Source organism: Amblyraja radiata, chromosome 8 (assembly GCF_010909765.2).
Source record: "Amblyraja radiata isolate CabotCenter1 chromosome 8, sAmbRad1.1.pri, whole genome shotgun sequence".
Taxonomy (NCBI): Eukaryota; Metazoa; Chordata; class Chondrichthyes; order Rajiformes; family Rajidae; genus Amblyraja; species Amblyraja radiata.
Window position 1 is genome coordinate 48474198 of NC_045963.1, and position 27625 is coordinate 48501822.

Consider the following 27625-nt stretch of genomic DNA (forward strand, 5'->3'; position numbering starts at 1 on the left):
CAGCTAGACTAGTCCCACTTGCCTGCACTTGGTCCATATCCCTCCAAACCTTCCTATCCATGTACCTGCCTAACTGTTTCTTAAACGATGGGGACAGTCCCAGCCTCAACTACCTCCTCTGGCAGCTTGTTCCACCACCCTTTGTGTGAAAAAGTTACCCCTCAGATTCCTATTAAATCTTTTCCCCTTCACCATGAACCTACAGTATGTTCTCTGGTCCTCGATTCCCCTACTCTGGGCAAGAGACTCTGTGCATCTACCCGATCTATTCCTCTCATGATTTTGTACACCTCTATAAGATCACCCCTCATCCTCCTGCGCTCCATAGAATAGAGACCCAGCTTACTCATCCTCATAAATCTTTTCTGAACCCTTTCAAGCTTGACAATATCTTTCCTATAACATGGTGCCCAGAACTGAACACAATATTCTAAATGCAGTCTCACCAATGTCTGATACAACTGCAACATGACCTCTGACTGATGAAGGCCAATGTGCCAAAAGCCTTTTTGACCACCTTATCCACCTGCGACTCGACCTTCAAGGAGTCATGCACCTGTACTCCTAGATCCCTCTGCTTTACAACACTACCCAGAGGCCTACCATTTACTGTGTGTCGGTCCTGCCCTTGTTCGACGTCCCAAAATGCAACACCTCACACTTCTCTGTATTAAATTCCATCAACCATTCCTCCACCCACCTGGCCAATCGATCCAGATCCCGCTGCAATGTTTCACAACATATTCACTATCTGCAAAACGATTCACTTTTGTATCCTGTCACAGTTTCCAATTCACTAATATCTTTGAGCAAAGGGAATCTGCCATCCTTATCCACTCCAACACACAAATCCAAGCCCGCCAATGTGCCAACTTCTCAAGTCAGGGGCCAATTAGCAATAAATACTGGCATTGCCTGCATCCCATGGACAAACCTGCAAGTATCAAGAACTTCTTATTTACCCGAAGCCTTCCGGTGGAATCGGGAAAAGCCAGTTCCACGCAACTGGACAAAAGACACGTGGAGTGACAATGGCCACATAATAACAAACACCCTTCTTTTTTTGGATTCGATGGAAAATATTTTTATGGGCAGATCTCATAAATTCTGCTGTTTTTTGTAAATCACAAAGAACAAGGCCACAACCCATCTGCCTGTACTATCTTAGTTTAGTTTAGTTTAATTTAGAGGCATAGTACAGAAACAGGCCCTTCGACGCATTGAGTCCGCACCGACCAGCGATCACATTAACACTATCTGACACTAGGGACATTTTTTTAACATTTACACCAAGCCAATTAATCTACAAACCTGTACGTCTTTGGAGAACTTGTGGAAGCCCACAATATACCTGGGAAGCATGCAAACTCAATAAAGACAGCATCCGAGGTCAGGATTGAACCAAGGTCTCTGGCACTGTGAGGCAGCGGTTTACCAGCTGTGACATTACGATATCCACCCAGCAAATCTGAAACCCTTTAGCTCTAGAAGCATTCCTATACATCTCACTCAAAGCCCAGTCACCATCTTTAAAGTGGGGTGCCCAAGACTATCTGTAATATTCCAAATGCGTAGTATAAAGTTTGGACTAACATCACAACATTTGGGTTAAGTGTGTGGTCGGCCAATGGTTGGCTGCTGGGAGTAAGGGAGAAGGCAAGTGACGTCAGACAAGTGTAACAGGCTTGCAGGGATGGGACAAGCTTACACAATGAGGAGATGAGAGAGGGAACAAAAAACACAGCTGATAAATAAATACGGGGGGGGCTGTTCAAACTGAGGCACCAGCACCAAGCTGGTATCAGTTGGGTGACGGGGTGGTGGGGATTCCTTTTCAGTTGCACAGAAGCAGGCTCATCAAGCATATTGAACGACAGGTTCTCCTATTGCGACCTCTGGCCAAGCAGATGGGACTGAACTCACTGCTCTGAGAACCAGCAATGAGTATGTGCCCATGCATCTAGTCTTCCATTAATAAATGCTAAATTGCCCACCTTTGCTGTAGAAGAAAATGTTTCAATGCATTGAGATATGCAAAGGAATAAAATAAGAAGAACTTAACTTAAAGGAATGTGTAACGTCAATGAATAAAGTGAAAAGAACAGACGAAACATAAGGAGCACATCTTTCTATGCTGTCTCTCTCTCTCTCTCTCTCTCTCACTCTCTCTCTCACTCTCTCTCTCACTCTCTCTCTCTCTCTCTCGCCATCTCCACCACGATTTCGCGATTTTCATTCACACTTTATTCTTCATGGAAAATGGATTGTGCAGTGCAGGAAAATGTCCTTATATGCAATCTACTTTCTGGGCTGACAATCCTCCATTAATAAAAACTTCAAACATCCCGTGTTTTTCTTTGGAAAATATTTATCCAGTCACAGAAAAAAGTGCAGCCAGACCCTCAAGCTCGTGCACAACTCAAAGCAAAATGGAGCATTTCACAAAATAACCCTTATTTCTCTGTTTTAAATAAACTTACCGTTGTTTGTTTTAAATTGTTGTGCAACCTGCAATGTTTACCAGGCTGTGTCAGTTCCCTGGCATTCCTGACGTTCAGCTGAACATGCGTACACCTGAACGCCTGAAAGAATTCCTGCTGCAGCAAACATGCCTCAGGAATCTAATTGGAAACGTGGACTATGAGTGGGAGTTTATTATTTTTGGATTAAACTTGACTAACTAGAGCTTGATATTCCAAACCAATTTGTGGACATTTCCTTTCCTTCTTTCCCCCCCCCCCGCCACATTTAATTCCACTGATGTTTGCAGATCATGGAGGCCCTAAAAAGGGTGGCTTCCTCCACAGGATGGAGCAATTCCACCCAGCTCTCGGGGTTGCTCCAGTGAGATACACAGAATGATAAATTAATAAACTGGGAAGCCTGCAGATCTTGGTCATTTAAGAAACTAATGCGGCTCTAAAGGAAACAAAGGTGAGCAAAGCTGTGGGTGAAGTGGAAGGGGAATGTTTTCATTTAGTTTTCTGAAACTGGTGCTTTTGCCATTCCTGAAGTATAGCATGGTTGGTCAACATCGGTCACACCATCCTCGCGTGTTCCTGCTTCCTGAAACTGGAATGTCTAACTATGAGATGTTGTAGGAACCATGAGATCTTCTCCTTATTGAAACCCAAATCTGAGGAGTTCAAATACGGTGTCCCCGGCCTGTACAGAAAATCTAGGCATGACCTTTGCAAAGCCATCAGGTACACCAAGAGACAATTCCAAATCCAGTTGGAGTCCCAGACCAAGCATATAGAAGCCCATCGATTTTGGCAAGACTCGCATGTTAGAATGGACTACAAAGTGAAATTGGGCAGAATCTCAGTCCCTCACTGATGAGATCAATGCATTCCCTGCTCATTTTCAACAGAAGGATGGTGGAATTGCATTATCCACTCTGACAGCCTTGCGTACACTTGTATCCATGGTCATTGTCGCAGATGTCTGATCAGCCTTCCTGACAGTGAATGCGTGGAAAGTGGCTGGCCTGGGTGAAGTCTCCAGCTATGTACTCAGAAATAGCAAGAACCAGCAGGCAGGAGCAGTCACAGGCATCTTTGAACTCTCACCACTCCAATCTGAGGTTGTCACCTGGTTTAAGAAGACCACTATTACCCAGGTCCAAAGAAAAGAAGGCAACATACTCAATGACTAGCATCCGGAGGCTCTGACATCCACTGTCTATGTCTACGCCGCATCTGCACCCAGGATGAGGTGTTCTAAACCAGGGCATCGGAGATTACCTCATTCTTTAGAGCCTGTCCCACTTTTACGAGGTAATTCACAAATTCTCCCGCGTTTTCCCCTGATTCAAACTTGCAGAATGCTCGTAACGAGTCCGTAGGAGGTCGTAGGAGTTCGTAGATATATCGTAGCGGCTCGTTATGCTAGCCGTAGGTACTCATGGCATCAGGTAAGTCGGGACGTTTTTTCCAGCCGGATAAAAAATGTCCACGAGTAAAAAAATGGTCGGGATGAAAGAATTAAGTCGTGAAAGTGGGACAGGCCCTTTTAGGGAACGGGGGTTCCCCTCTTCAACTATAGATTGTGTGCAGTTTTGGTCCCCTAATTTGAGGAAGGACATTCTTGCTATTGAGAGAGTGAAGCGTAGGTTCACGAGGTTAATTCCCGGGATGGCGGGACTGTCATATGCTGAGAGAATGGAGCATCTGGGCTTGTACACTCTGGAGTTTAGAAGGATGAGAGGATATCTTATTGAAACATATAAGATTAATAAGGGTTTGGACACGCTAGAGGCAGGAAACATGTTCCCGATGTTGGGGGAGTCCAGAACCAGGGGCCACAGTTTAAGAATAAGGGGTAAGCCATTTAGAATGGAGACGAGGAAACACTTTTTCACACAGAGTGTTGTGAGTCTGTGGAATTCTCTGCCTCAGAGGGCTGTGGACGCCAGTTCTCTGGATACTTTCAAGAAAGAGCTAGATAGGATTCTTAAAGATAGCGGACTCAGGGGATATGGGGAGAAGGCAGGAACGGGGTACTGATTGGGGATGATCAGCCATGATCACATTGAATGGCGGTGCTGGCTTGAAGGGCTGAATGGCCTACTCCTGCACCTATTGTCTATTGAGGCTCTCACCAGGGTCTCACCAGAGTTATATCCTGTAGCTCCGCTCTCACTCCCCATCTCCTCCAATCGTAACAAGGACAGAGTCCCCTTTGTCCTCACCTTCCACCTTTCACATACAACAAATAATCCTCCGACATTTTTGCCACCTCCAGCGGGATCCCACCTCTCCCCTTTCAGCTTTCCACAGAGACCGCTCCCTCCATAACTCCTTGGTCAATTCGGCCCTTCCCAACCAGAACCACCCCCTCCCCTGGTACTTTCCCTTGCAACCACAGGAAATTCTTCAATTGTCACTTTACCTCCCCCCTCGACTCCATCCAAGGTCCCAAGCAGTCTTTCCAGGTGAGGCAGAGGTTCACCTGCACCTCCTCCAACCTCATCTATTGCATCCGCTGCTCTAGGTGTCAACTTTTCTACATCGGTGAGACCAGGCTTGGCGATCGCTTCGCCCAACACCTCCGCACAGTTCGCATTAACCAACCTGATCTCCCGGTGGCTCAGCACTTCAACTCCCCCTCCCAATCCGATTCTGACCTTTCTGTCCTGGGCCTCCTCCATGGCCAGACTGAGTCCCACTGCAAATCGGAGGAGCAGCACCTCGTATTTCGCTTGGGTAGTTTACACCCCAGCGGTATGAACATTGACTTCTCCAATTTCAGATAGGCTCCCTGCCCTCCAAATGACATATTGACACTTCACACTGCTGCAGGGAGGCGGCCCACACAATCAGAAAGTACTCACGACCTGGTCATTCCCTCTTCTCCCACAACCTTCGGGCAGGAGATACAAAAGCTTGGAATCATGCACCACCCTATTCAAGAACAGCTTTTCCCCCATTGTTATCAGCCTCGTAGAGGGACCTGTCCATACACTAAAGATGTATTCCCATCCACCTCATTGTGGACCTTGGACTTTTTTAACTGCGCTTCCTCTGAAAATTAAATGCAATATTCTGCACTCTGTCTCTTGTTCTCTTTTGTACTACCTGCTGCACTGACATATGGTATAATTTGTCTGGAAAGTATGCAGAATAAGTTTTTTCACTGCACCTCAACATGTGACAATAATAAAAATTACCAGTACCTACATCTGGATGTACTGAGGACAACAAGCCCATATGCAAAGGGAAGGTGTTCAAAAGGGAACTGCAGATGCTGGAATATCGAAGGTACACAAAATTGCTGGGGAAACTCAGCGGGTGCAGCAGCATCTATGGAGCGAAGGAAATAGGCGACGTTTCGGGCCGAACCCCTTCTTCAGACTGATGGGGGGTGGGAGAAAGAAGGAAAAGGGGAGGAGGGGGAGGAGCCCGAGGGCGGGCGGATGGGAGGGTGGGAGGAGACAGCTAGAGGGTTAAGGAAGGGGAGGAGACAGCAAGGGCTAGCGAAATTGGGAGAATTCAATGTTAATGCCATACGGACGCAAGGTCCCAGACGGAATATGAGGTGCTGTTCCTCCAATTTCCGCTGTTGCGAACTCTGGCAATGGAGGAGACCCAGGACAGAGAGGTCGGATTGGGAATGGGAGGGGGAGTTGAAGTGCTGAGCCACCGGGAGTTCAGGTAGGTTATTGCGGACTGAGCGGAGGTGTTCGGCGAAACGATCGCCCAACCTACGCTTGGTCTCCCCGATGTAAATCAGCTGACATCTAGAGCAGCGGATGCAGTAGATGAGGTTGCAAAGGGAAGGTGACAGTTTGAGAAGGGGCACCACTAAATTTGCACAAAGACTGGTATAAGCTGTAAGGTGAGGCTACTGGAACCATCCACATCCCAAAAGCAAAGAAAACAAACGCATCTCCTCTGCTTCAAGTATAAACATGATATTGTACAGAAGGAAATCAACAACGCATGATTCCTGCACGCTAGAGCATTTTGGTACACCACTGTTCATTTACAATTCATTTTAAAATTATTTTCTTTAAAGGGATGCCGCAATTTCATAAAGCTTGAAATCATTCAGATTTTCACCAAATCTTGACCTCACATTCATTGCTGGGTTGCAATGGTTTGTGACAACATTATGATTGCTCTTTCTTCCTCCATTATCAAAATACTTTGTGTCTAACAAGGATCACATCTGAGCGCACGCTAGAAACAGAAAACTAACCTCATGTGCAACATGATCACACCAATGTGGGTATCTGCACGGTGTTCAGATTTGACACCCAAATCAAAAATATATCACATTAATAGAACTCAGCAGGTCATGCAGCATCTGTGGTGGCAAAAGGTGCAAGTCAAGAAATAGGAAAGCTCGCCAGCATATCGCATCACAAAAGGATTGAAAAAGCGGCTAGTTCCAACACCTGCTCCCCCTAACCTGGTACCCATCCCCTTCTGACTCCATCTGACACCGACTAGCCTCTGTTCCAACCCATCCCCATCCTGGTTCCATCTGCCCATTATCCCAATCCTACCACTCATCACTTACCATCCTCTAACCCACCTCCTTTGTACCATTATATACTGGCTATCTGTCCTATTCCCTTTCAATCCTGATCCATGTTCACTTGCACCTTCTGCCTCCACAGATGCTGCTTGGCCTGAAAAGTTCCTCCAGCACTCTTTTCTTTTAGTTCTGGAATTCCATCATCTGCAGTCTCTTTTGGCAGACATAGAACCCCCATCTTTGATCTTGTGACCCACAGATGTTCACCCTTGCCTCATACAGGATTAGTCTGACGAAAGATTCTTAATAATATGATCAACCAATTTTACAAGGAACTGAGGCAGAACCAGCAAGAGTTAAATGCATTATTACACTTTACATTTCATTTCCTCCACACACACCATCCGAGGGGGAAAGTAAGAATTCTAACTGACAACACTTCACTCAGTGGGGTAATTTTAGAACAGAAGCTCAGCTGATGAAAGTTAACCAGGGGCATCAGGAAATATTTCTTAAAAATCTAAGTTAGATTGGTGTGGAAAAAGCTTAAACCATGTACAGTGGACTATTTCACAACATTCTTCACTGCAAGAATGTGATTACTGAGATCCCTGTGCTTTCCTCTCTTCTGCATCCATTACATCTGCTGCAGTTCCCTTCATGTTATCTTCTTTACTCCAGAGAAAGGACATTAAACACTACCATAATTCAAACGCTTTCCAGCTGAGCTGCGAAGCCATCCATTTTATTCTGTGGGTAATTTCCTAAGACAGCATATGTAGATATATTATAACCAAACAATATGTGCTATTCCTCCCTTATCTCAGGCTCATTCTGCAGATAGCTTCCGTGGAACTAGTGGTGCAGGTTTGAGGTACTTTTATCTAAATCAAAAGATGAAAGGCTCTGGAAACACTCCAGGGATTTCAGAAGAGGTTAATAATATAGTGCAATGCTCAGGAGTGCTGGGCGGTCAGAGGTGCCATCATCCAGACAAGATATTAAACGGCCTGCTCTCTCAGGTTGACCTATGCAATGTCATGTCATTATCTAGGGACGAACACGTGAATCCTCCCGGAGTCCTGGCAGATATTTATTTGCCAGCCAGCAGGTCTTCTGGGCATTTGTCACGTCTCTAATTGTTGACTTTGCTTTGTGTAAACTGACTCCTGGGTTTATTCAAACTGCTGGAAATACCACACTTGAAAGGGAATTTAATTGACTGTAAAGCATGTTGGGATGTCCATAGATTGCGCAAGTTACTGCAATGCATGAATGTTACGCTCTTGATAATAAGTGGGTTTCTGTACCACACTTTTGCCAATTTTCTTGCCCTTTTCTCCCAATCACAATCATTTTAATTACTGCTGTGACAATTCCATGGGTGCAGTAGCCCATTGCTATCCTACCCACCATCCATTCATCCTGGAAGACTGGACAATGAGCACTAACCGGTCTCCTGACGATGAAAGGAAAGCAACAATTGTTGGGAAAGTTAACTAATCATGGAAGCACTGGATTTTCTTCAAGCTGAGATACTTCGCCAGTCTGACCTGTCCAGGTCTGCATGCTCTGATCAGCTTTCTGCAGATGTCCCTCAAATCCATTAGGAGAGGAAGTAAATATTGCCTAATATTAGACGCAACTTGGAAGAATACATGGATCCAACCATCACCCACCCATCTCACAATATGTTAACAGATAGCATTTAGAGATCAACATATCACTGGAATCATCAAAGCATAGAAGGTCACAGACCAATGCAAGTAAATGGGATTAATGTAGGTAGGCACACTGAGCAACAATCAATCAATCAATCAATCAATCAGTTTTATTCGTCACATTGCACATATAGTGCAAGTGAAATGAATTTTGTGTCCAACATGGGCACAATGGGTTAAAGGGCCCAATTCAGTGCTGTATAACTCTACCTTGTTTTCCCACCTTTGGTGACACTGGTCCCTACATATGTCGACTGAAGCCATGGTAGGGGATAACATCGACCACAATTGCAAATTGGACCGTCTGACCACTACAGCTTAACTATATTCAGAGTTTTCTGACAAATGATTAGGGGAATGAAAAAAGAAACACAAGATTCAACAGCAGGTCTTGCAGAACACCTATTCTAATCATACATCAGGTTTGTATCTTTCTATGTCTTGCCTATTTAAGTGCCTGTCTAAGTGTCTGTACAACATTGCGATAATATCTAATTCCACCACCTCCTCTGACAATGAATTCCAGATGTTAACCACTCTGAGCAAAAAATCTTGCCCCTCAGATTCCTTTAAAGCTAGCTATTTTAGTCCAGATTTATTTAATTGATTAAATTCAACAGCTGCCATAATAGGATTCGAATTCATGTAATTGAGTCAATTGCAAGTCTTTGGGCATTTAATCAAAATACAACTGCATTTACAAGAACGGGTTAACTGCTTTTCCACTATTCACATCATCTGTGAAAGGCAGTGTGAGATATCTAATAAGCATCCTTCAGAACATGCTCTCCTCTCTCCCTCTATTCAGATCATAGCGACTTGCTCCATCCCCTCCGTTCATTCAGAGTAAATCCTTTTACATGCACAAATTACCATTAGTACTTTGTAGCAAGGGACCTGACAAAGTGTTAACATGACAGCAGTTTGCTGCAACCTCTCTTTTTTCCATGAAAATACACAAAATCAGCCTTACTGCTGAATATTTATAGCAGCTAAAATAAGATCTGCTTGAATATCCTTATCTTTACCAGATTATGCATGCACATTACCTTGGGATCTATCGCAGAGCAACTTGAGATAACATGCACACTACTTTAATAGTTTGTACACTTGGATAAATAAAATAGGGTGAAGGCATTTTCATTTGATTTGCATAAACTAAATGCAATTGCTGGTCTCCACCTCACTCCAGAACCTCAGCTATAAAAGAATAACAAAGGACCAAGATGATTCACTTGCTTGCTCATACACAACGGCACAAGATGCTGCATCAGAGTGCCCAGTACCATCTAAACACAACCCGCAATGAGTCTGAGCTTGATCATCCAAATCAGAATGCAAGTTGTTATATTATAGTCCAAATATAATCAATTCAATGGAGAATTCTTACATCAGAAAAACACATTGTTCTTTTATCTAAAACAAATTGTTCTTCTAAGCCTCCTGAAAAGAGCAGAAATACTGTATCAATGCAGTAACATCACAAATAGAAATACATGAAGATAAATATAGATTGGTTCACTTGTTTCCCAAATCTTTCTCAAAACTAGGCATTGTTAGAATTAAATAAATAAGAAATTCATGTCTGTCAGGACAGCAAAGTGATACATATTTGACTTATTGTGAACTTTATCCAAATGGGGATTAATTTATCTAAGGACAATATTTACTGAAGCAATTCATAAAAATTGGTGATTCTCTATTCCTTTCATAGATTGTTCAGTATAGAACTGAAAGATTGAAGTGATATTGAATCTCAAAGTTAGTCCATTAGCCTCTGGAGAACTCAACGACCAAGTTATCCAAAATAGTTAGGGCAATGCAAGTGGGTTTTTTCTGGCCAACTACAACATTAATAATGGGGAAATCTCTACAATAGTGTTAGTTTAAAGAGGGCTCTCCAACTGTTAAAATAGCTATACTTAACTAACTTAACTTGAACCTTCTGTTGAATGTTATGGACATAGTGCACGGACATGTGGTACAGAGTACCAGATCGCTATTTTGTTCATCATCCCGGGGGCGATTACATTTTTACCTTTCAGGCATGTTCCCATGAAAGATGATCCCAGATGGAATTCATTATTCAAAAGTGCTGTGCCAATATTCAAACACATTGTTGCAATCAAGAAATGAATAACCTGCCCCACCAGGGATCATCGTTTGACTGGAAAACAATATTGGCCCAAAGTAAAAAACAAAACAAGATGTCAATATCGAGGCGATGAAAAATTAACTTCATGGTAGATTTTTCCATTATGTGATTTAACAATGCAAAGAAGGACATATTTTGAAGAGCAGGTTACATTGGAGGCTATTTCATTCTTTTACTCAACTATTAATCTACCAGTAACATATCAATCCAACGTATTGACCAAATGCAGGCAAATAGGACTAGCTTGGATAGACAGGCAGCAAATCATCTCCCTGAGTTACTCCAGCATTTTGTGTCTATCTTCAGTGTAAACCAGCATCTGCAGTTCCTTCCTACACAGCTTAGTTAGACATCTTGGTTGGTGTGGAAAAATAGCCCAAAGGCCTGTTTCCACGTTGAATAACTCCCTGACTGAATCAATTTGACTTCCATGAAGTCTCTTCTCACACTGGCACATTCAAGTGATATAGCTGACTAGTACATAAAATGAAGGTGCCAGTGAGCAATGTGACAAGAAACACAAAACCATTGTTTAGAATTATCTAAGAATTAGTACAATCTTGATGGAGAGTGGAAATCCATCACCTCTGTCATTGTTAAAATTGGATATTTGCACCTGAAGGGAAATTATTGCCACATACTGTAAACTCCAATCGCTGGAAAACATTTCTTAATTAGACCAAGATATACACGATGTAAAGAAAACAGGTGCTGGGGATTTTCAGCATCTGCAGTCTTTTTTTTGCTTTTCAGACTGTACACATTTGAATAAGAATTGAACTGTATCAGGATAACTGATTACAAACAAATACCAAAATGATCCATTAAACAATGACACCAAATGCTGCATTAAAAGTTGTGAAACCTCATGGTCATAGATATCCACTATGTCTTGCTTTCCAAGTTGGATTTCATTACCCATGACCAGTAATGACTGAGGGGAGCATATGAAATCCAGCAATCTTAAACAGCATTTTGTTAATTCTGTGTTGGTAACTATCTTATTAAATTGATCCATTAATGTGGGGAAACAGAAAATATTTTTCAGTTACCCATTGGAACTCAAATAAGTAAGATCTGGGCTTGGTAAAGTACCAAAGCATTGATCAATTCCTTACTGGGTCAACGAGGGGAAAGTATTCCAAAGATGAAAGAGATAGCTCAACGTGATTCAAAGACTGATGGCCCAGATAGTATTCTAGGAATAGTTTATTGGCCTGTCCACTGCTCATGGGTGGCCACAAACAGTTTCAGATCCCACCAAGACCAATCATCTAATTGCAATATCAACACATTCCCATCAGCCCATGGTAACCTCTCACTCACTTGTTTATTAACCATCTATCTGTGTCTGCCATAGAAATACTCAATGTTTCATTTCCATTGCCTTTTGAGAAAGAAAGTTCCAAAGACTCTCAGCCCTCAATGGAAAGTTTTTGCTTCATTTCTTTACCCCTTATATTAAACAGGGACTTCTTGTTCCACAGTCTCCAATAAGGGAAAGTATTCTCTTTATATCAACCCCACAAGATCTTTTCTGTTTCAATCAAGTCACTCCACCATCTTCTAAACTCCATCAGAACAAGAGTAGTCTGTCCAAACTTCTCTCATAAGGCAATCCAATCATTCAATGTAGCTTTTTATGCCTTCAATGTGTCTTTCTATTAGTTACATTGAACACTCCTTGCTCCAATCTACCCTGGTACCATTCTCCAACACTTTGTCTGCTGCATCGTTGACTGCCTCCTGCATCTATGTAGAACTGGATGATTTAATCAACTTCACTACCAACTTCCATCCTGCCTTCACATTCACTGAGAACAAAGTTGACACCTCCCTCCTCTTCCTTGAATTCTCTGACTCCATCACAGGAGACAGACTATCAACTGACATTTACTAGAAGCCCACTGAGTCTCAGAGTAACCTAGACTATATGTCCACCCACCTTGCCTCTTGGAAAGTATTGGAAGGAACTGCGGATGCTGGTTTAAACTTAAAGTAGACATAAAATGCCGGGGTAACTCAACAGGACATGCACCATCACTGGAGAGAAGGAATGGGTGACGTTTCGGATCGAGACCCTTCTTCAGATTGTGTCTCGACCCGAATGGAGTCGGGATGGGATGGAGAGAGAGGGAATGCAAGTACTTCGTAACCCCTAACTGCTAACAATGGCCTGTTTCCTTTATCATCATTACTTTTTTCCATATCTTTCATTCATTTGTTCTATATCTCTTTACTTCATCATCTGTATCTCTCATTTCTCTTTTCCCTGACACTAGCCTGAAGAAGGGTCTCAACTCCCCTCCAGTTTGCCTATCACCCCCACCGTTCTACAGAAGATGCCATCTCTATCACGCTGCACACAGTACTCACTCATCTGGAAAACAAAAATACCTACACCAGAATCCTGTACATCGACTTCAGCTCAGCGTTTAACACCATCTTCCCACAGAGACTTGGGGAGAAACTAACCCTGCTGGGCCTCAACACCACCCTGTGTCACTGGATCTTGGACTTTCTGACAGAGAGACCACAGTCAGTCTGTGTTGGCAAGAACACCTCAGGCTCGATCACGTTAGCACCAGCTCCCCTCAAGGCTGTGTGCTCAGCCCGCTGTTGTTCACATTGCTCACACATGACTGTGCTGCCAGATTCAGCGACAATAAGATCATAAAATTCGCGGATGACAGTGGTGGGACTCATCAGCGGAGATGACGAATCAATGTACAGGGAGGAAGTAAAACAACTAGTGGACTGGTGCGGCAACAACAATTTAGCATTAAATGTCGACAAAACAAAGGAGATGATTGTCGACTTCAGGAGGGCGCAGCCAAAACACACACCCCTCAACATCAGTGGCACAACAGTGGAGAGAGTGGAGAGCATAAAGTTCCTCGGTGTGCAAATTACAGACAGTCTCACCTGGTCCAGGAACAACACTGGGATTGTCAAACGGGCCCATCAGCGATTGCACTTCCTGAGGAAACTCAAACAGGCCTCACTCCCCACCAACATCCTCAGGACTTTTTACAGGGGCACGGTGGAGTCTGTACTCAAGTACTGCATAAACACGTGGTACTCCAACTGCAACTGCTCAGACAGGAAGGCTCTACAGAGAGTAGTGAGGGGAGCAGAGAGGATCATTGGCATCTCCCTACCCTCGGTACAAGAACTGTTCCAGAGCCGCTGTCTGAAAAAAGTTCTGAGAATAGCTAAGGACAAACTGCACCCCCTACACACACACCTGGATCTACAGCCATCAGGCAAGAGATACCGTAACATCAAAGCCCAGACTACCAGACTGTTAAACAGCTTCCTCCCACAGGCTGTGAGGCTGCTAAACAGTCACTCTGTACACAGTCACCTGATTCTGCAGCTTTGCACTGACATTTTAATAACTCTGGCACTGGCCAGTCCAAATCAGCTGCCCTGGACATTTTAATGATGGGTTTTACTGTATTTTAATGTTGCTGTTTTACCTGCTTTTAACTATTTATACAGTTTCATCAGGGACTGGATTGTTTTTACTGTTATTATGTGTAAAATGTTTTAAGTTTCATTGTGCGATGCTCCGGTATTCCCTGGGAAACGTCTTCCCATTTTGCACTGTACAACTGTTGCTTTGCAAGATGACAATAAAGGTTGATTGATTGATTGATTGATTGTCAACCATTTAATAATCTGTTCCAAGCCAAATTGCAAGATTTTAACCTAAATTGGATTGTTAACCATTGTCACTTTTTAAAATAAAACTTTGGGTACCATCGGCAAGTAAGCCGCATATTTTGATATGGAATCTTAAGAGAATGAAAAGCTTCTCAATTATATCCGTGTTCTGTGCATAATTAGGTTGCACTTCCAAATGTATTTAAACCAGAAGAAAAGAAAGACAAAAGAAGCAAGTCTCCTGCATTTGATTGCTGTCAGATACTCAATAGGAATGCTTGTGTGTGAAATCATCCAATGAAGTCAGAATTGGACTCTGCTACGATTCACTCTCATGTTACACGAAGCACCTTGAAGACAAGAAAGAACATAACAAGGAATGGGGATGGCAGCGGCATGGGGGGGATGGTGAACAAGTTCATCTTTAAATAATCAACAAGAAACAACAAAGCTAAATCTAAAAATCCAAGCATCAATGCTTTGGAATGCAAGGGCACATGAAACTATGCTTGAGTTACATTCTTCATGCAAGATTTGACAAGACAGAAACATGTAGGATTTACAGCACAAAAAATAGCCTATTCGCTCAATGAGATTATTTTGATGTTCTCCCCTCATGTAAAATACACTCATAAATCTAAACTGGCAATGAGAGTGTCCAACAAAACATGCAAGAGAGGTATGTGGCCTTTGCAGACCTGCCCAATACTTACACAAAGAAACATCTTAATTCCATTATACACGCCAAACAGTTCAGGTGAAAAATGTTGTGGTGGGTAGCTCAGAAATAAAATCAGAATAGACTGCTCACCTGTAAAATAAAAGTAATAAAACAAATGAGCACACAGAAATAGCAGGACATTTCATCTTTCTTTAGAACCAATTGTCCATGTGTGGGCAGGGCAATATTTTGAAAGGAATAAGAAACAAAGAGAACAAACAGATTCACAATGAAGGAAGTTCTTGGTAACATTAGACTTGAAATCTTTTAAGAACCATGAATGCCATAGTGGGAAACAAAGCAGCAACAATTACCTTTCTCATCAAATTAGACAATAGACAATAGGTGCCGGAGTAGACCATTCGGCCCTTCGAGCCAGCACCGCCATTCAATGTGATCATGGCTGATCATCCCCAATCAGTCCCCGTTCTTGCCTTCACCTCATATCCCCTGACTCCACTATCAATAAGAGCCCTATCTAGCTCTCTCTTGAACGTGTCCAGAGAACCGCCCTCCACCGCCCTATGAGGCAGAGAATTCCAAAGACTCACAACTCTCTGTGAGAAAAAGTGTTTCCTCGTCTCCGTTCTAAATGGCTTACCCCTTATTCTTAAACTGTGGCCCCTGGTTCTGGACTCCCCCAACATCGGGAACATGTTTCCTGCTTTGAGCGTGTCCAAACCCTTAATAATCTTATATGTTTCAATAAGACTCCCTCTCATCCTTCTAAACTCCAGAGTATACAAGCCCAGCCGCTCCATTCTCTCAGCTTATGACAGTCCCGCCATCCTGGGAATTAACCTTGTAAACCTATGCTGCATTTCCTCAATAGCAAGAATGTCCTTCCCCAAATTAGGGGACCAAAACTGCACACAATACTCCAGGTGTGGTCTCACTAGGGCCCAATACAACTGCAGAAGGACCTCTTTGCTCCAATACTCAACTCCTCTTGTTATAAAGGCCAACATGTCATTCGCTTTCTCCACTGCCTGCTGTACCTGCATGCTTACTTTCATTGACTGATGAACAAGGGCCCCCAGATCCCGATGTACTTTCCTTTTTCCGCAACTTGACACCATTTAGATAGTACTCTGCCTTCATATAACATCATAAATTGCATGATATAACAATAATTTTCCTTTGATTAGTGGTGTAACAAATTTCTCTGACATCATTAAACATGAGTGGCCATTCCAGGCTTGGCCATATCTACTTCAGCACAGTGGCACAGCAGTTAGTGCCATTGCCTCACAACAATTGGGGCTCAATCGAGAACTCCAGTGCTGTCTTTGTAGATCTACCACCACAACGGTTGACCATGCAAGTGTCCCATGTTCTGATCATGTGCTAGTAACTAATTAACCCTTGCTGTAATTAAGGTACAAAAGTCCCGAAGTGGAGTTTAGTTTAGACATACAGCGTGGAAACAGGCCCTTCAGTCCACCAAGTCCATGCCGACCAGTGATCACCTGTTCACTAGTTCTATCCTACACACAAGGGATAATTTACAGAAGCCAAATAACCTATAAACCTGCATGTCTTTGCAATGTGGGATGAAACCGGGCCACCCGGAGAAAACCAACATGTTCACAGGGAGAACATACAAACTACATACAAATAGCATCCATGGTCAGGATCGAACCAGGGTCTCCGACACTGTAAGGCATCAACTCTACTATTGTGCCACTGAGCCAAGCCTGGGGAACAGGGGAAGTTGACCAAGCAATGCAAGATGCAATTTAACTCAGACCAGTGCAAACACAAAGATGTTCAGCAGATGCAATTTAACTCAGACCAGTGTAAGGTGTTTCACTTTAGTTACACAAACCAGACCAGGAGTTATATATTAAATGGCAGGGCTGTGGAGAGTGTTGTAGAACAGAGAGACCTGCAAATGTGTATGCAATTCTAGTTGCTCAGCTGTAGGAAGGATGTCATTAAGCTGGAAAGAGTTTAGAAAAAAAATTACAAAGATGTTACTGGGATTGGAGGGCTTGAGATGATGAGACACTAAATAAGCTGCGATTTTCCCCCCAAGAGTATAGGAGGCTAAATGGTGACCTTTAAAACTATATAAAATCATAAGGGCCATGGATAATATGAAAAGTCAACAGGGGAAAGATATAAAAAGCACCCAAAGGGCCACTTTTCCACGTAGAAGTTGCTGCATATATGGAATGCAGCTGGAGCAAATGTAGAGGCAGGTACAATACAATGTTTAAAGACAATTAGACACAGGTACGTGGTCAGGAACGGATTAGAGGCACACGGGCTAAATGCAGGCAAATGCAACTAGGTCAGGTGGACAAGTTGGTCAGCATGGACAAATTGGGCTGAATTGCATGTTTCTGTGCTGTGTAACTCTATGCACATACTGCTAGGTCTGTCTGTTGTACACTACTCCTAAACTGGAGAGAAACTATGGGAATATGACTGATGGTATTGCTTTGATGGAACTGCATAGGATCAAATGGGCAGAATGGCATCCCTCGATTTCTTAATATGTAAATAAATAACATAATGCCAAATTATGCTTAATCTACAATTCTCTCACAAACATGCTGAGCTTCCTTGATATCTTTAACTTACCAACTTTACCACAAATCTACCCAATGCAGTCCATGCACATTAGAAGCAGAACAGAAGTCAACATTCATGTTTGGATTAACAAAAAATTAAGTCAGATAGGGAAACAAACTAATTAAAAAAACACGTGAGATAAACAAAAAATAAAATCAGCTACATTCTTAAGGATGAATAATATTGTGTCGGAAGACACATGAAATGACCCACAAAACCAGATTCATACTCCAGGACGCTAGATTGCTTCTTACAAAAAGAAATTGCAACTTACCAGCACTGCAAACATATATCAAGAAGATGCAAAGGAAAATGAGATACAGCTTCAATCGATCTTTCCCCTCTCGTGCCTTCGAGAAGGTTTGCCATGTTCTTGAGGCGTATAATAACAAGGCTCTTTTTCGGATGCCATCTGTGCCTGCCAGAGGTGTTTCTTCAGACAAATGGGTGCATTCAGCAGGATGTTTGGATTCCTGCAGCCACAGCAGTATGTAGCAAATAGACAGTAATTGGCAACCGCAATAAACACCAAAAACATGGGTAAAGGTAAAATTCTGAAGCAGCCATCCACTCAATAGAAATCCAACAGTTCCCCCAATATAAATCATTGCCTGCACGATGGCAATACGCTTAGTTCGATTCTCAGCAGTAGTAACATCAGCCATATAACTGAAGACACTGAGAGAAACAGCAGCATAATTCCCAAAGATTCCAATAAAAAACGCAGAAAAAATGCACCAGTAGACAGACATTTCTTTAACCTGCACCATCACTATTAAAATAGCCCCGCCAATTAATGCACCGACGCAGGGCAATATCATGCCAAGCTTCCGACCCGCTTGATCAGACCAAGCGCCAAGCAAGATTGATGTGGGTATGGACAAGCAGGTAAGGGTGATCACGTAGAGTAGCTGAACATAGGAAGCTATGCTTTGGATCACCAGTGACTCCTGTGGATGGTATGAGAGGTTGCTGCACACATCCTCTTTGTTATATCGTTCTTCACAAATCTGGAAAACAAAATCACCTCAATTATTCAACATCATGATGGGGTTGTTAAACAAAACTTAATTTTATGAAAGATAGAGAAAATGCTGGAGTAACTCAGCGGGTCAGGCAACATCTCTGGAGAAAAGAAATAGGTGACGGTTTGGGTTGAGACCCTTCTTCAGACCCTCTCTGTCTGAAGAAGGGTCTCAACCCGAAATGTCACCTATTCCTTTTCTCGAGAGATGTTGCCTGACCTGTTGAGTTACTCTAGCATTTTATGTCTATCTTCGGTGTAAACCAGCATCTGCAGTTCCTTCCAACACACTTAGTTTTATGGAACCGCAAAATGATAGAATCACAGAATTGTTGTAGTATAAAGGCCATTCAGCCCTTCTGGTTTATGGCAGCTTCTAGTGGAGCAATCCTATCAGTTCTATTTCCAGATTTTTTCTCGTCAATGAGGGAGTGCGATAAAGGTACACCAGACATCCCTGGGATGGTGGAACTGCTGTGTGGGGAGAGATTGAGTCAACTATACTTGCATTCACTGGGGCACAACAATAGGCGATCCAAAAGAAACTTACCAAACTGACTGTTTTAAGAAACTGACTGCGCTAGAGAAACTGAATGCGAGGAGGATGTTTCCCTTAGCTGAGTTGCCTAGAATAGGGGTCATGGTTTCAGGTCACAGGCCAAGAAATTAAGGATTGAGAGGAGGAAAAATCTCTTCACCCAGAGGGTTGCAAAGCTGTGGCATTTGCTACCACAAGGGGTTTACAGAGGCCAAGTCACTGGATAAGAAAAGGGCAGACAGATTCCTAAAACAGAAGGCATTGGGGCAAATGGGATGAATGTAGGAATATAGTATTAAGAAAGGTGAAAATCATGACAGCTATTGAATGAATGGCAGAGCAAATCTGCATTTTGATGTTGACATCAGTTTAACTTTATAGTAATAATAATACATTTTATTTATGGGCGCCTTTCAAGAGTCTCAAGGACACCTTACAAAATTTAGCAAATAGAGTAAAAACATGTAAGCGGAATGAAATAAATAGTAAAGACATCACCAGTACACAAATTAAAGACAGAATTCAATCCAAAGACAAAAATCAAAAACACAATATGAAGAGAGAGCAGCGGCAGCTAAAGCGCGCCAGCGTACACTCTCCCTTCCGGCAGCCATCTTGGACACAGAATAAAATAATCATTTACACACAAAAAAAACATCCCCCCACAATGGTTACCACTGTGGGGGAAGGCACAATGTCCAGTCCCCATCCCCAGTTCTCCCATAGTCAGGCCTATTGAGGCCTCCACAGTTGCCTCTACGGAGGCCTGATGTTCCTGGCCGTTCTCGCCGGGTGGTGTTGCTCCGGCGTCGGGAGAGTTCTCACAGCGGCTGGGACGGCTGGAACTGCCGATTCCCTACCGGAGTCCGTGGCATTCCGAAGCCGACAGGGCCGCGTCGGTTGGTGCTCCGAGGCTCCCGATGTTAAAGTCGGTGCCGCCGCCCGCGGCTGGCCGCTCCACAGTCCTGCAGCTCGATGGTGTTGATCACGGCGGTCTCAGCATACCGGAGCTCCAGCGCGGCGACCCAGCGCGGCGACCCAGGCAAGGCATCGCCCGCTCCGCTCCACGATAGCGCTCCAGCTCTGTGCCGCCACCGAAGCTGAAGGTGCTGGGCGGTCCCCGCCAGGAAAACGCCGCTCCACTCCCGCTGGTAGGCTGCAAGGACGGGTAGACGGTGCAGCCCGGGAAAAAAGCTGCCTCACCGACCAGGTAGGGACCTAGAAAATAGTTTCCCCCTTCCCCCCCCCACATAAAAAAGTCAAATTCCCCAACAAACATAGGACAAAATTCACTAAAAACTAATAAAAAAAGTGAATTGAACAGACAGCTGCTGATTAGCAGCCGTTCCCCAGGATGGCTCCTCCTCCTGATGAAGTGAAACCTCTCATCACCATAACCCTTTGTGTGAATCTTTTCTGCATCCTCTCCAGCACTTTCACATCCTCCAAAATCAGGTGAGCATAAAGAAATTTAATTTGTGGATTTCCAGAATGGAAAATAATAAAAACAAAGAAAAAACAGGCTATTTATCTGCATAATGTAATTTTTGCTGAACAAGTAATGGGTCAATAAAAGTGTGTTATCTCCATTCAATGCAACAGCAATTATGAGGCTTTTCAAAGCACTAAATCATCAGGTGCAAGAATAGAACAATTCTCATTATTTTGTTTCAAAAAATTACATTTTTTAATTGCTTTTCACAACAGGTTCTGTGAATAAAACAGTATTTCTGTGAGATGCGCTTTACAGATCTTTTTTTGATCTTTACTTTGCATTCATCCAAGGCCGTACATCATAAGGTTTAGGAGCAATAGTACAGCATTCCGCCCCGCCATTCAACAAGCAGATGGTTAATCTTTTATCTCAGCCCCACTTTCCTGCACTCGTCCCATATCCCCTCTTTCCTTTAATATCCCTGGTTCCGAATTGAGTGTGCATAGTCCTCTTGGATAGGGAGGTCCAAAGGTTCACTACCCTCAGGGTGAAGGTATCTCTTCTCCAGAATAGTCAACCTATTATAATGATGGTGTGACCATTGTCTATAGACAGCACACCTCATAGACACATCACCTCCAAGGCTTCCCTGTCAAATACCAGATGAATTTTGCATATTTCAATTAGATCACCGTAACTCAAATAAGCATAAGCGCTGTGTGCTTATTTCCTCTTCAAACATTAAATCTGGCATTTTAGTCATCAATGTGGTTAGCCTCCATAGCACTCAGGTTGAGGAACACATCTTACAAATATTCAAGTGTGCTCTCAACAGAAGGTGATGCCTACATGGAACAAGCTGCCAGATGATGTGATTGAGGCATCTACAATTATGACATTAAACAAAAATTAGATACATGGATAGGGAAGGTTTGAAGGGATATGGGCCAGGCATATATAAGAACAAGCTCAGTTCACCAGCCTAGTCAGCATGGATGAGTTGGACTGAAGGGCCTATTTTTGTTCTTTATAGATAGACAATTCTGTGATTCAATTGCTATTTTCTTTTCTAATTGCTTGCAGTTCATGCCTGCTAACTTTCAGAGATTAGTGCACAAGGACATCCAGTTCCCTCTAAATGCCAACACCTTCTGATTTCTCATAATAAAAAAACAATATTCCATTTCCCTATTTGAGTCACCAAGGTGGATGAGCTCACGTATCTCCTTGTCACATTCCATCTCTCAAGTCCTCATCCACCAGACATCATCCCCCTGAAACTTCCCTGCCTCCTCATCAGAACTTAGCTTTGTATCAGACTTGTAGCACACAATTTCCATCCCAAATTAATAATAAGTGGATTGATAATAGTCGTGGCCCCAGCATCAATCCCCACAGCACCCCATTAGTCATAGCTTCATGACCAGAACAGATTCCTCCCCCTATCCCATCTATTAAGCAAAACTCAACCCACACCACTATACTATTTCAATTCAATATATTTTCTCATGATTGTTCTGAATTACTGCAATTTGCTTTGCCCGTAACGATCTTTCAGATTATAAATAGTATCACTAGAAATGGGGCTGTGGGTACTTTCAGGAATTACAAATTAATGTTCACATTCCACCCATACCTTTCATTCTTTTCTCACCAGAGGTTACTTCAGTTCATGTTTTTGCTCATCCTCATGGACACCAGCTCCCCATACCAGCAGATTTCCATCCTTGCATTGAAACCAAAGAAAGGTTTCTGTAATGAGCCCAATTAAACTTGTTTAGTATTTGATTTAAACTGCTGAGATGTCTCATGCTTCCTGGAGACCTCATGGAAAGCGAATAAAGCCTCTCTGACCTTAATGAATAAATTGCTTCACATTTTCAACAAGTGAAAAATCGAACTGATGTATACATATTTTTTTCTTTTAGAGAGACACATGGAAGTGCAGGGAATAGGAATCTGTCCGTAATACAAAGAGCATCTGTGTTTTAAGGAATATCGGTCTCAAAGTAATCAAGCAGCCTTAAATTGCCCCCAGATTTGTCTTTTTTGTGTGAATAGTAATTAATTACTTAGAATATTTAAAAGGGAGACATCCATTAAAAACAAACTAAACTTCTATAACTGACTGGGTAATTTGGGGAATTCATATTAAATCTGATCCGTTTTCATTCCATTGTGTGTAGCTGTTTGCCCTGTGGATCTCCAAATATGACTGGATGTTGAAGTTTAGTCTTCCACCTAAATTAGTTTAAAGGCTGCAATACTGATTGTGCACGCATAAGTCATGGATGAGACATAGCAAGTGGCTGAATGACTCGAGCCACTAAATATCCTACTCTGCCCTTGAGCTGGTATCAGAGCAACGAAAAAGGCCATTTGGACGATCAAATTCATACTGGTACTCACTCCGCAAGAGCAATTCAGTTGGTCCCGTCCTTCCATCTTCTCCCCAAAGCTTTGATGTTTTTTAATCCTCAGCTATTTACCCAGCTCCCTTTCAAACATTACAATTGAATCTGTCTCCTCTGCTACTTCTGGATGTGTATTCCAGATCCTAACCACGCACACAAATTCATTGCCACAGACGGCTGTGGAGGCTGTCATTGGGTATTTTTAAAACAGAGATTGGCAGGTTCTTGATTAGTAAGGATCTCAAGTTACGGTGAGAAGGAGGGTGAGAGGGAAACATAGATCAGCCATAATTGAATGGCGTAGTAGACTCGATGAGCCAAAATGACTATTTCCGCTCCTATGTCATAGATTAATACAGTGTGGAAACAGGCCCTTCGGCCCAAATCACCCACACCGGCCAACAATGTCTCAGCTACCCTAGTCCCACTTGCCTGTGCTTGGTCCATAACCCTCCAAACCTGTCCTATCCATGTACTTGTCCAACTGCTTCTTAAACAATGGGATAGTCCTAGCCTCAACTATCTCCTCTGGCAGCTTGTTCCATACACCCACAACCCTCTGTGTGAAAAAGTTACCTCTCAGATTCCTTTTAAATCGTTTCCCCTTCACCTTTATCCTCTGGTCCTCAATTTCCCTACTCTGGGTAAAAGACTGTGCATCTATCCGATCTATTCCTCTCATGATTTTGTATACCTCTATAAGATTTCCCCTCATCCTCCTGCACTCCATGGAATAGAGACCCAGCCTACTCAACCTCTCCCTATAGCTCACACCCTCTAGTCCTGGCAACATCCTCATAAATCTTTTCTGAACCCTTTCAAGATTGACAATATCTTTCCTATAACATGGTGCCCAGATCTGAACACAATATTCTAAATGCGGTCTCACCGTCTTATACAACTGCAACATGATCTCCCAACTTCTATATTCAATACTCTGACTGATGAAGGCCAAAGTGCCAAAAGCCTTTTTGACCAACTTATCTACCTGCGACTCGACCTTCATAGAATCATGCACTTGCACTCCTAGATCTCGCTGCTCTACAACACTACCCAGAGGCCTACCATTTATTGTGTAGGTCCTGCTTTTGTTCGACGTCCCAAAATGCAACACCTCACACTTCTCTATATTAAATTCCATCAACCAATCCTCCGCCCACCTGGCCAATCGATCCAGATCCTGCTGCAATCGTTGACAACCATCTTCACTATCTGCAAAACCACTAACTTTTGTATCATCAGCAAACTTGCTAATCTTGCCCTGTATGTTCTCATCCAAACATTGATGTAGATAACAAACAGTAACGGGCCCAGCACCGAACCCTGTGGCACACCACTAGTTACAGACCTCCAGTCTGAGAAGCAACCTTCCACCACCTTCCAACTGCTTCCTTCTATGGTGCCAATTTGATATCCATTCAGCTATCTCTCCACGGATCCCATGAGATCTAACCTTCCAGAGCAGCCTACCATGTGGCACCTTGGCGAATGCCTTACTAAAGTCCATGTACACAACATCGACAGCTCTGCCCTCATCAACCTTTTTGGTCACGTCTTCAAATAAATCAATCGATCAATCACGACCTCACATGTACAAAACCATGCTGACCATCCCTAATCAACCCTTGCCCATCCAAATGCCTGTATATACTATCCCTCAGAATACTCTCCAGTAACTTACCAACTACAGATGTTAAGCTCACCGGCCTATAGTTCCCAGCATTTTCCCTGCAGCTCTTCTTGAAAAGAGGCACAACATTTGCCACCCTCCAATCCTCTGGCACGTCTCCTGTAAGGACGATTCATAAATTTCAACCAGGGCTCCTGCAATTCCCTCTCTAGTTTCCCCCAATGTCCTCGGATATGTCAGATCAGGCCCTGGAGATTTGTCTACGTTCAAACACCACAGTACCTTCAGTACTTCGTTGATGGTAACACTGACTGCTCTCATGACACTTCCAGCGACTGCTCCAATTTTCTCCGTCTTACTTTCTTTCTCCTCGGTAAATACACAGAAATACTCACCGAGGACCTTGCCCATCTCCTGTGGCTCCACACAGAGGTGACCGCTTTTATTCCTGAGAGGTCCCACTCTCTCTCAAGTTACCCTTTTCTCCCTAATGTATTTATAAAATCTTTTGGGATTGTCTTTTATGCTACCCGCCAGAACTATCTCCTGGCCCCTTTTTGCACTTCTGATCTCCTTTTTTTATTTTGCTCCTTAGTTCCCACATCTCCTCCAGGGATGCGCTTGATCCCAGCTGTCTATACATTTTAATCCTTAACCAATGCCTCTATATCCCTCGTCAGGCAAGCTTCCTTACATTTGCCTGCTTTGCCCTTCACTCTAACGGGGATGTACATATACTGAGCTCTCCTCAGAACACTTTTAAAAACATCCCACTTGGCCGATGTTCCTTTCCCCTCAAATAACTTGCTCCAGTCAACTTGAGCGAGACCTTCTCTCATACCCTCAAAGATGGCCTTACCCCAGTTGAGCATTTCAGCACGTGGACCCTCTCCATCCCGATCCATCATTATCTTAAACCTAATCGAACTGTGGTCACTGGTCCCAAAAGACTCCTCCACACACACTTCATTAACTTGCCCTTCCCAATTTCCCAATACTAGATCCAGCGTTGCCCTCTCACGTGTGGGGGCTGCCACACACTGCTTAAGAAAACTCTCCTGAACACCTTTGAAGAATTGCACCCCATCTAAACCCTTCACGCTATGATTTTCTCAGTCTAGATTGGGAAAGTTGAAATCCTCTACTACAACAACCTTAGTAGACCTGCAGCTGTCTGCAATCTCCCGGCACATTTACTTTTCTAATTCCCATTGACTATTTGGGGGTCTGTAGTACACCCCCAACAAGGTGATCATCCCTTTCTTGTTCCTCAGCTCCACCCATATAGCCTCACTAGACAAAGCGTCCGTAATATCACCTCTGAACACAGCCGTAACATCCTCCTCAACCAACAATGCAACTCCCCATCCTCTTTTGTCCTCACCCCTGCCTCTCCTGAAGCTCCTGTACCCCGGAAAATTGAGCTGCCAGTCCTGCCCCTCCCTTAACCAGGTTTCAGTCATTGCTACAACGTCCCAGTCGCTCGTACCTATCCACGCCCGAAACTCATCTGCCTTACCCGTCAAGCCCCTTGCATTAAAATACATGCAGTTTAAATCAACTCTCCTTCCTCGCTCTCCGGCTTTTTGCCTATTTTGTCCATTAACCTTTCCCACACCACCCTCCATACCAACTTCTAGCCTCTCCTGTGCCTCTGTCCTGCACGAGGTCCCACCCCCCTGCCAATCTAGTTTGAACCCTCCCATGTAGCATTTGCAAACCTTTCCACTAGGATATTTGTCCCCCTCCAGTTTAGGGGGGGACAAACCCTCCCGTCCCTTTTATATAGATCACCCCTGCCCCAGAAGCGATCCCAATGATCCAGAAATCTGAATCCCTGCCCCGTGCACCAACTCCTCATCCACACATTCATATCCTCTATCTTCCTATTCTTATCTTCACTAGCACGAAGTACTGGAAGCAATCCTGAGTTCACTACCCTGCAGGTCCTGCTTTTCAGTCTTCTGCCCAATTCCATAAAATCTTATTGCAGAACCTCCTTCCTCTTCCGACCTATATCATTCGTGCCAACATGCACAACAACCTCTGTCTGCTCCCCCTCATTCTTGAGGATGTCGTGCAGCCGCTCCGAGATGTCCTGGACCCTGGCACCAGGGAGGCAACACACCAGCCTGGAGTCTCGCCTGCTGCTGCAGAATCTCCGAACCACACCTCTGACGATGGCGTCTTCCACCACTATGGCTCTGCCTGACGTCACTCTTCCCCGTTGAGCCTCAGCACCAGGGTTGGAATCACAGCCCTGGCTACCACTCAATCTCGTCATCGTCCGCTTCCAAGAGGGTGTACCTGTTTTCAGTAGGTACAGCCACCGGGGTCTCCCGCACTACACGTTTACTCCTCTTTCTCACAGTCACCCACCTTCGCTCTTCCTGTATCCTTGGTGTGACAACCTCACCATAGGTCCTGTCCAGAAAATTCTTGTTTTCCCTGATGGCCCTGAGGTCATTCAACTGCTGCTCCAGTTCCCCAACATGTTTATTCAGGAGCTGCACCTGGACACAATTTCCGCAGGTGTGGTTTCCAGCAGTGTCCCTGACTTCCCACATCCTGCAGGAAACACACTGCACCAACTTGCCTGCCATTTCTTCAGTGGGCAAAAATCACAAATCACAAATCACGATCAAGTGTAGCCTCCTTGCCTCAGCCTCCTCGCCGAAGACTCTCGAGCCAAAGACTCACACTTTACTCACCAAGGCACTTCACCTCACCAAGGCCGCTCCGCTACAACTGCAC

General features: G+C 43.7%; 1 protein-coding gene across 1 annotated transcript in view; it reads right to left on the bottom strand.

The window, feature by feature from the left end:
- LOC116976495 (solute carrier family 46 member 3-like) overlaps window positions 1-27625 on the bottom strand; it is a 97529-nt gene that overhangs the window by 58335 nt on the left and 11569 nt on the right. Inside the window, exons 2-3 of the mRNA XM_033026386.1 lie at window positions 18105-18840; window positions 15243-15340 (exon numbers count right to left, since the gene is read on the bottom strand). Of these exons, the coding sequence (XP_032882277.1) occupies window positions 15243-15340; window positions 18105-18840 (834 nt within the window). The remainder of the gene's footprint in view (window positions 1-15242; window positions 15341-18104; window positions 18841-27625) is intronic.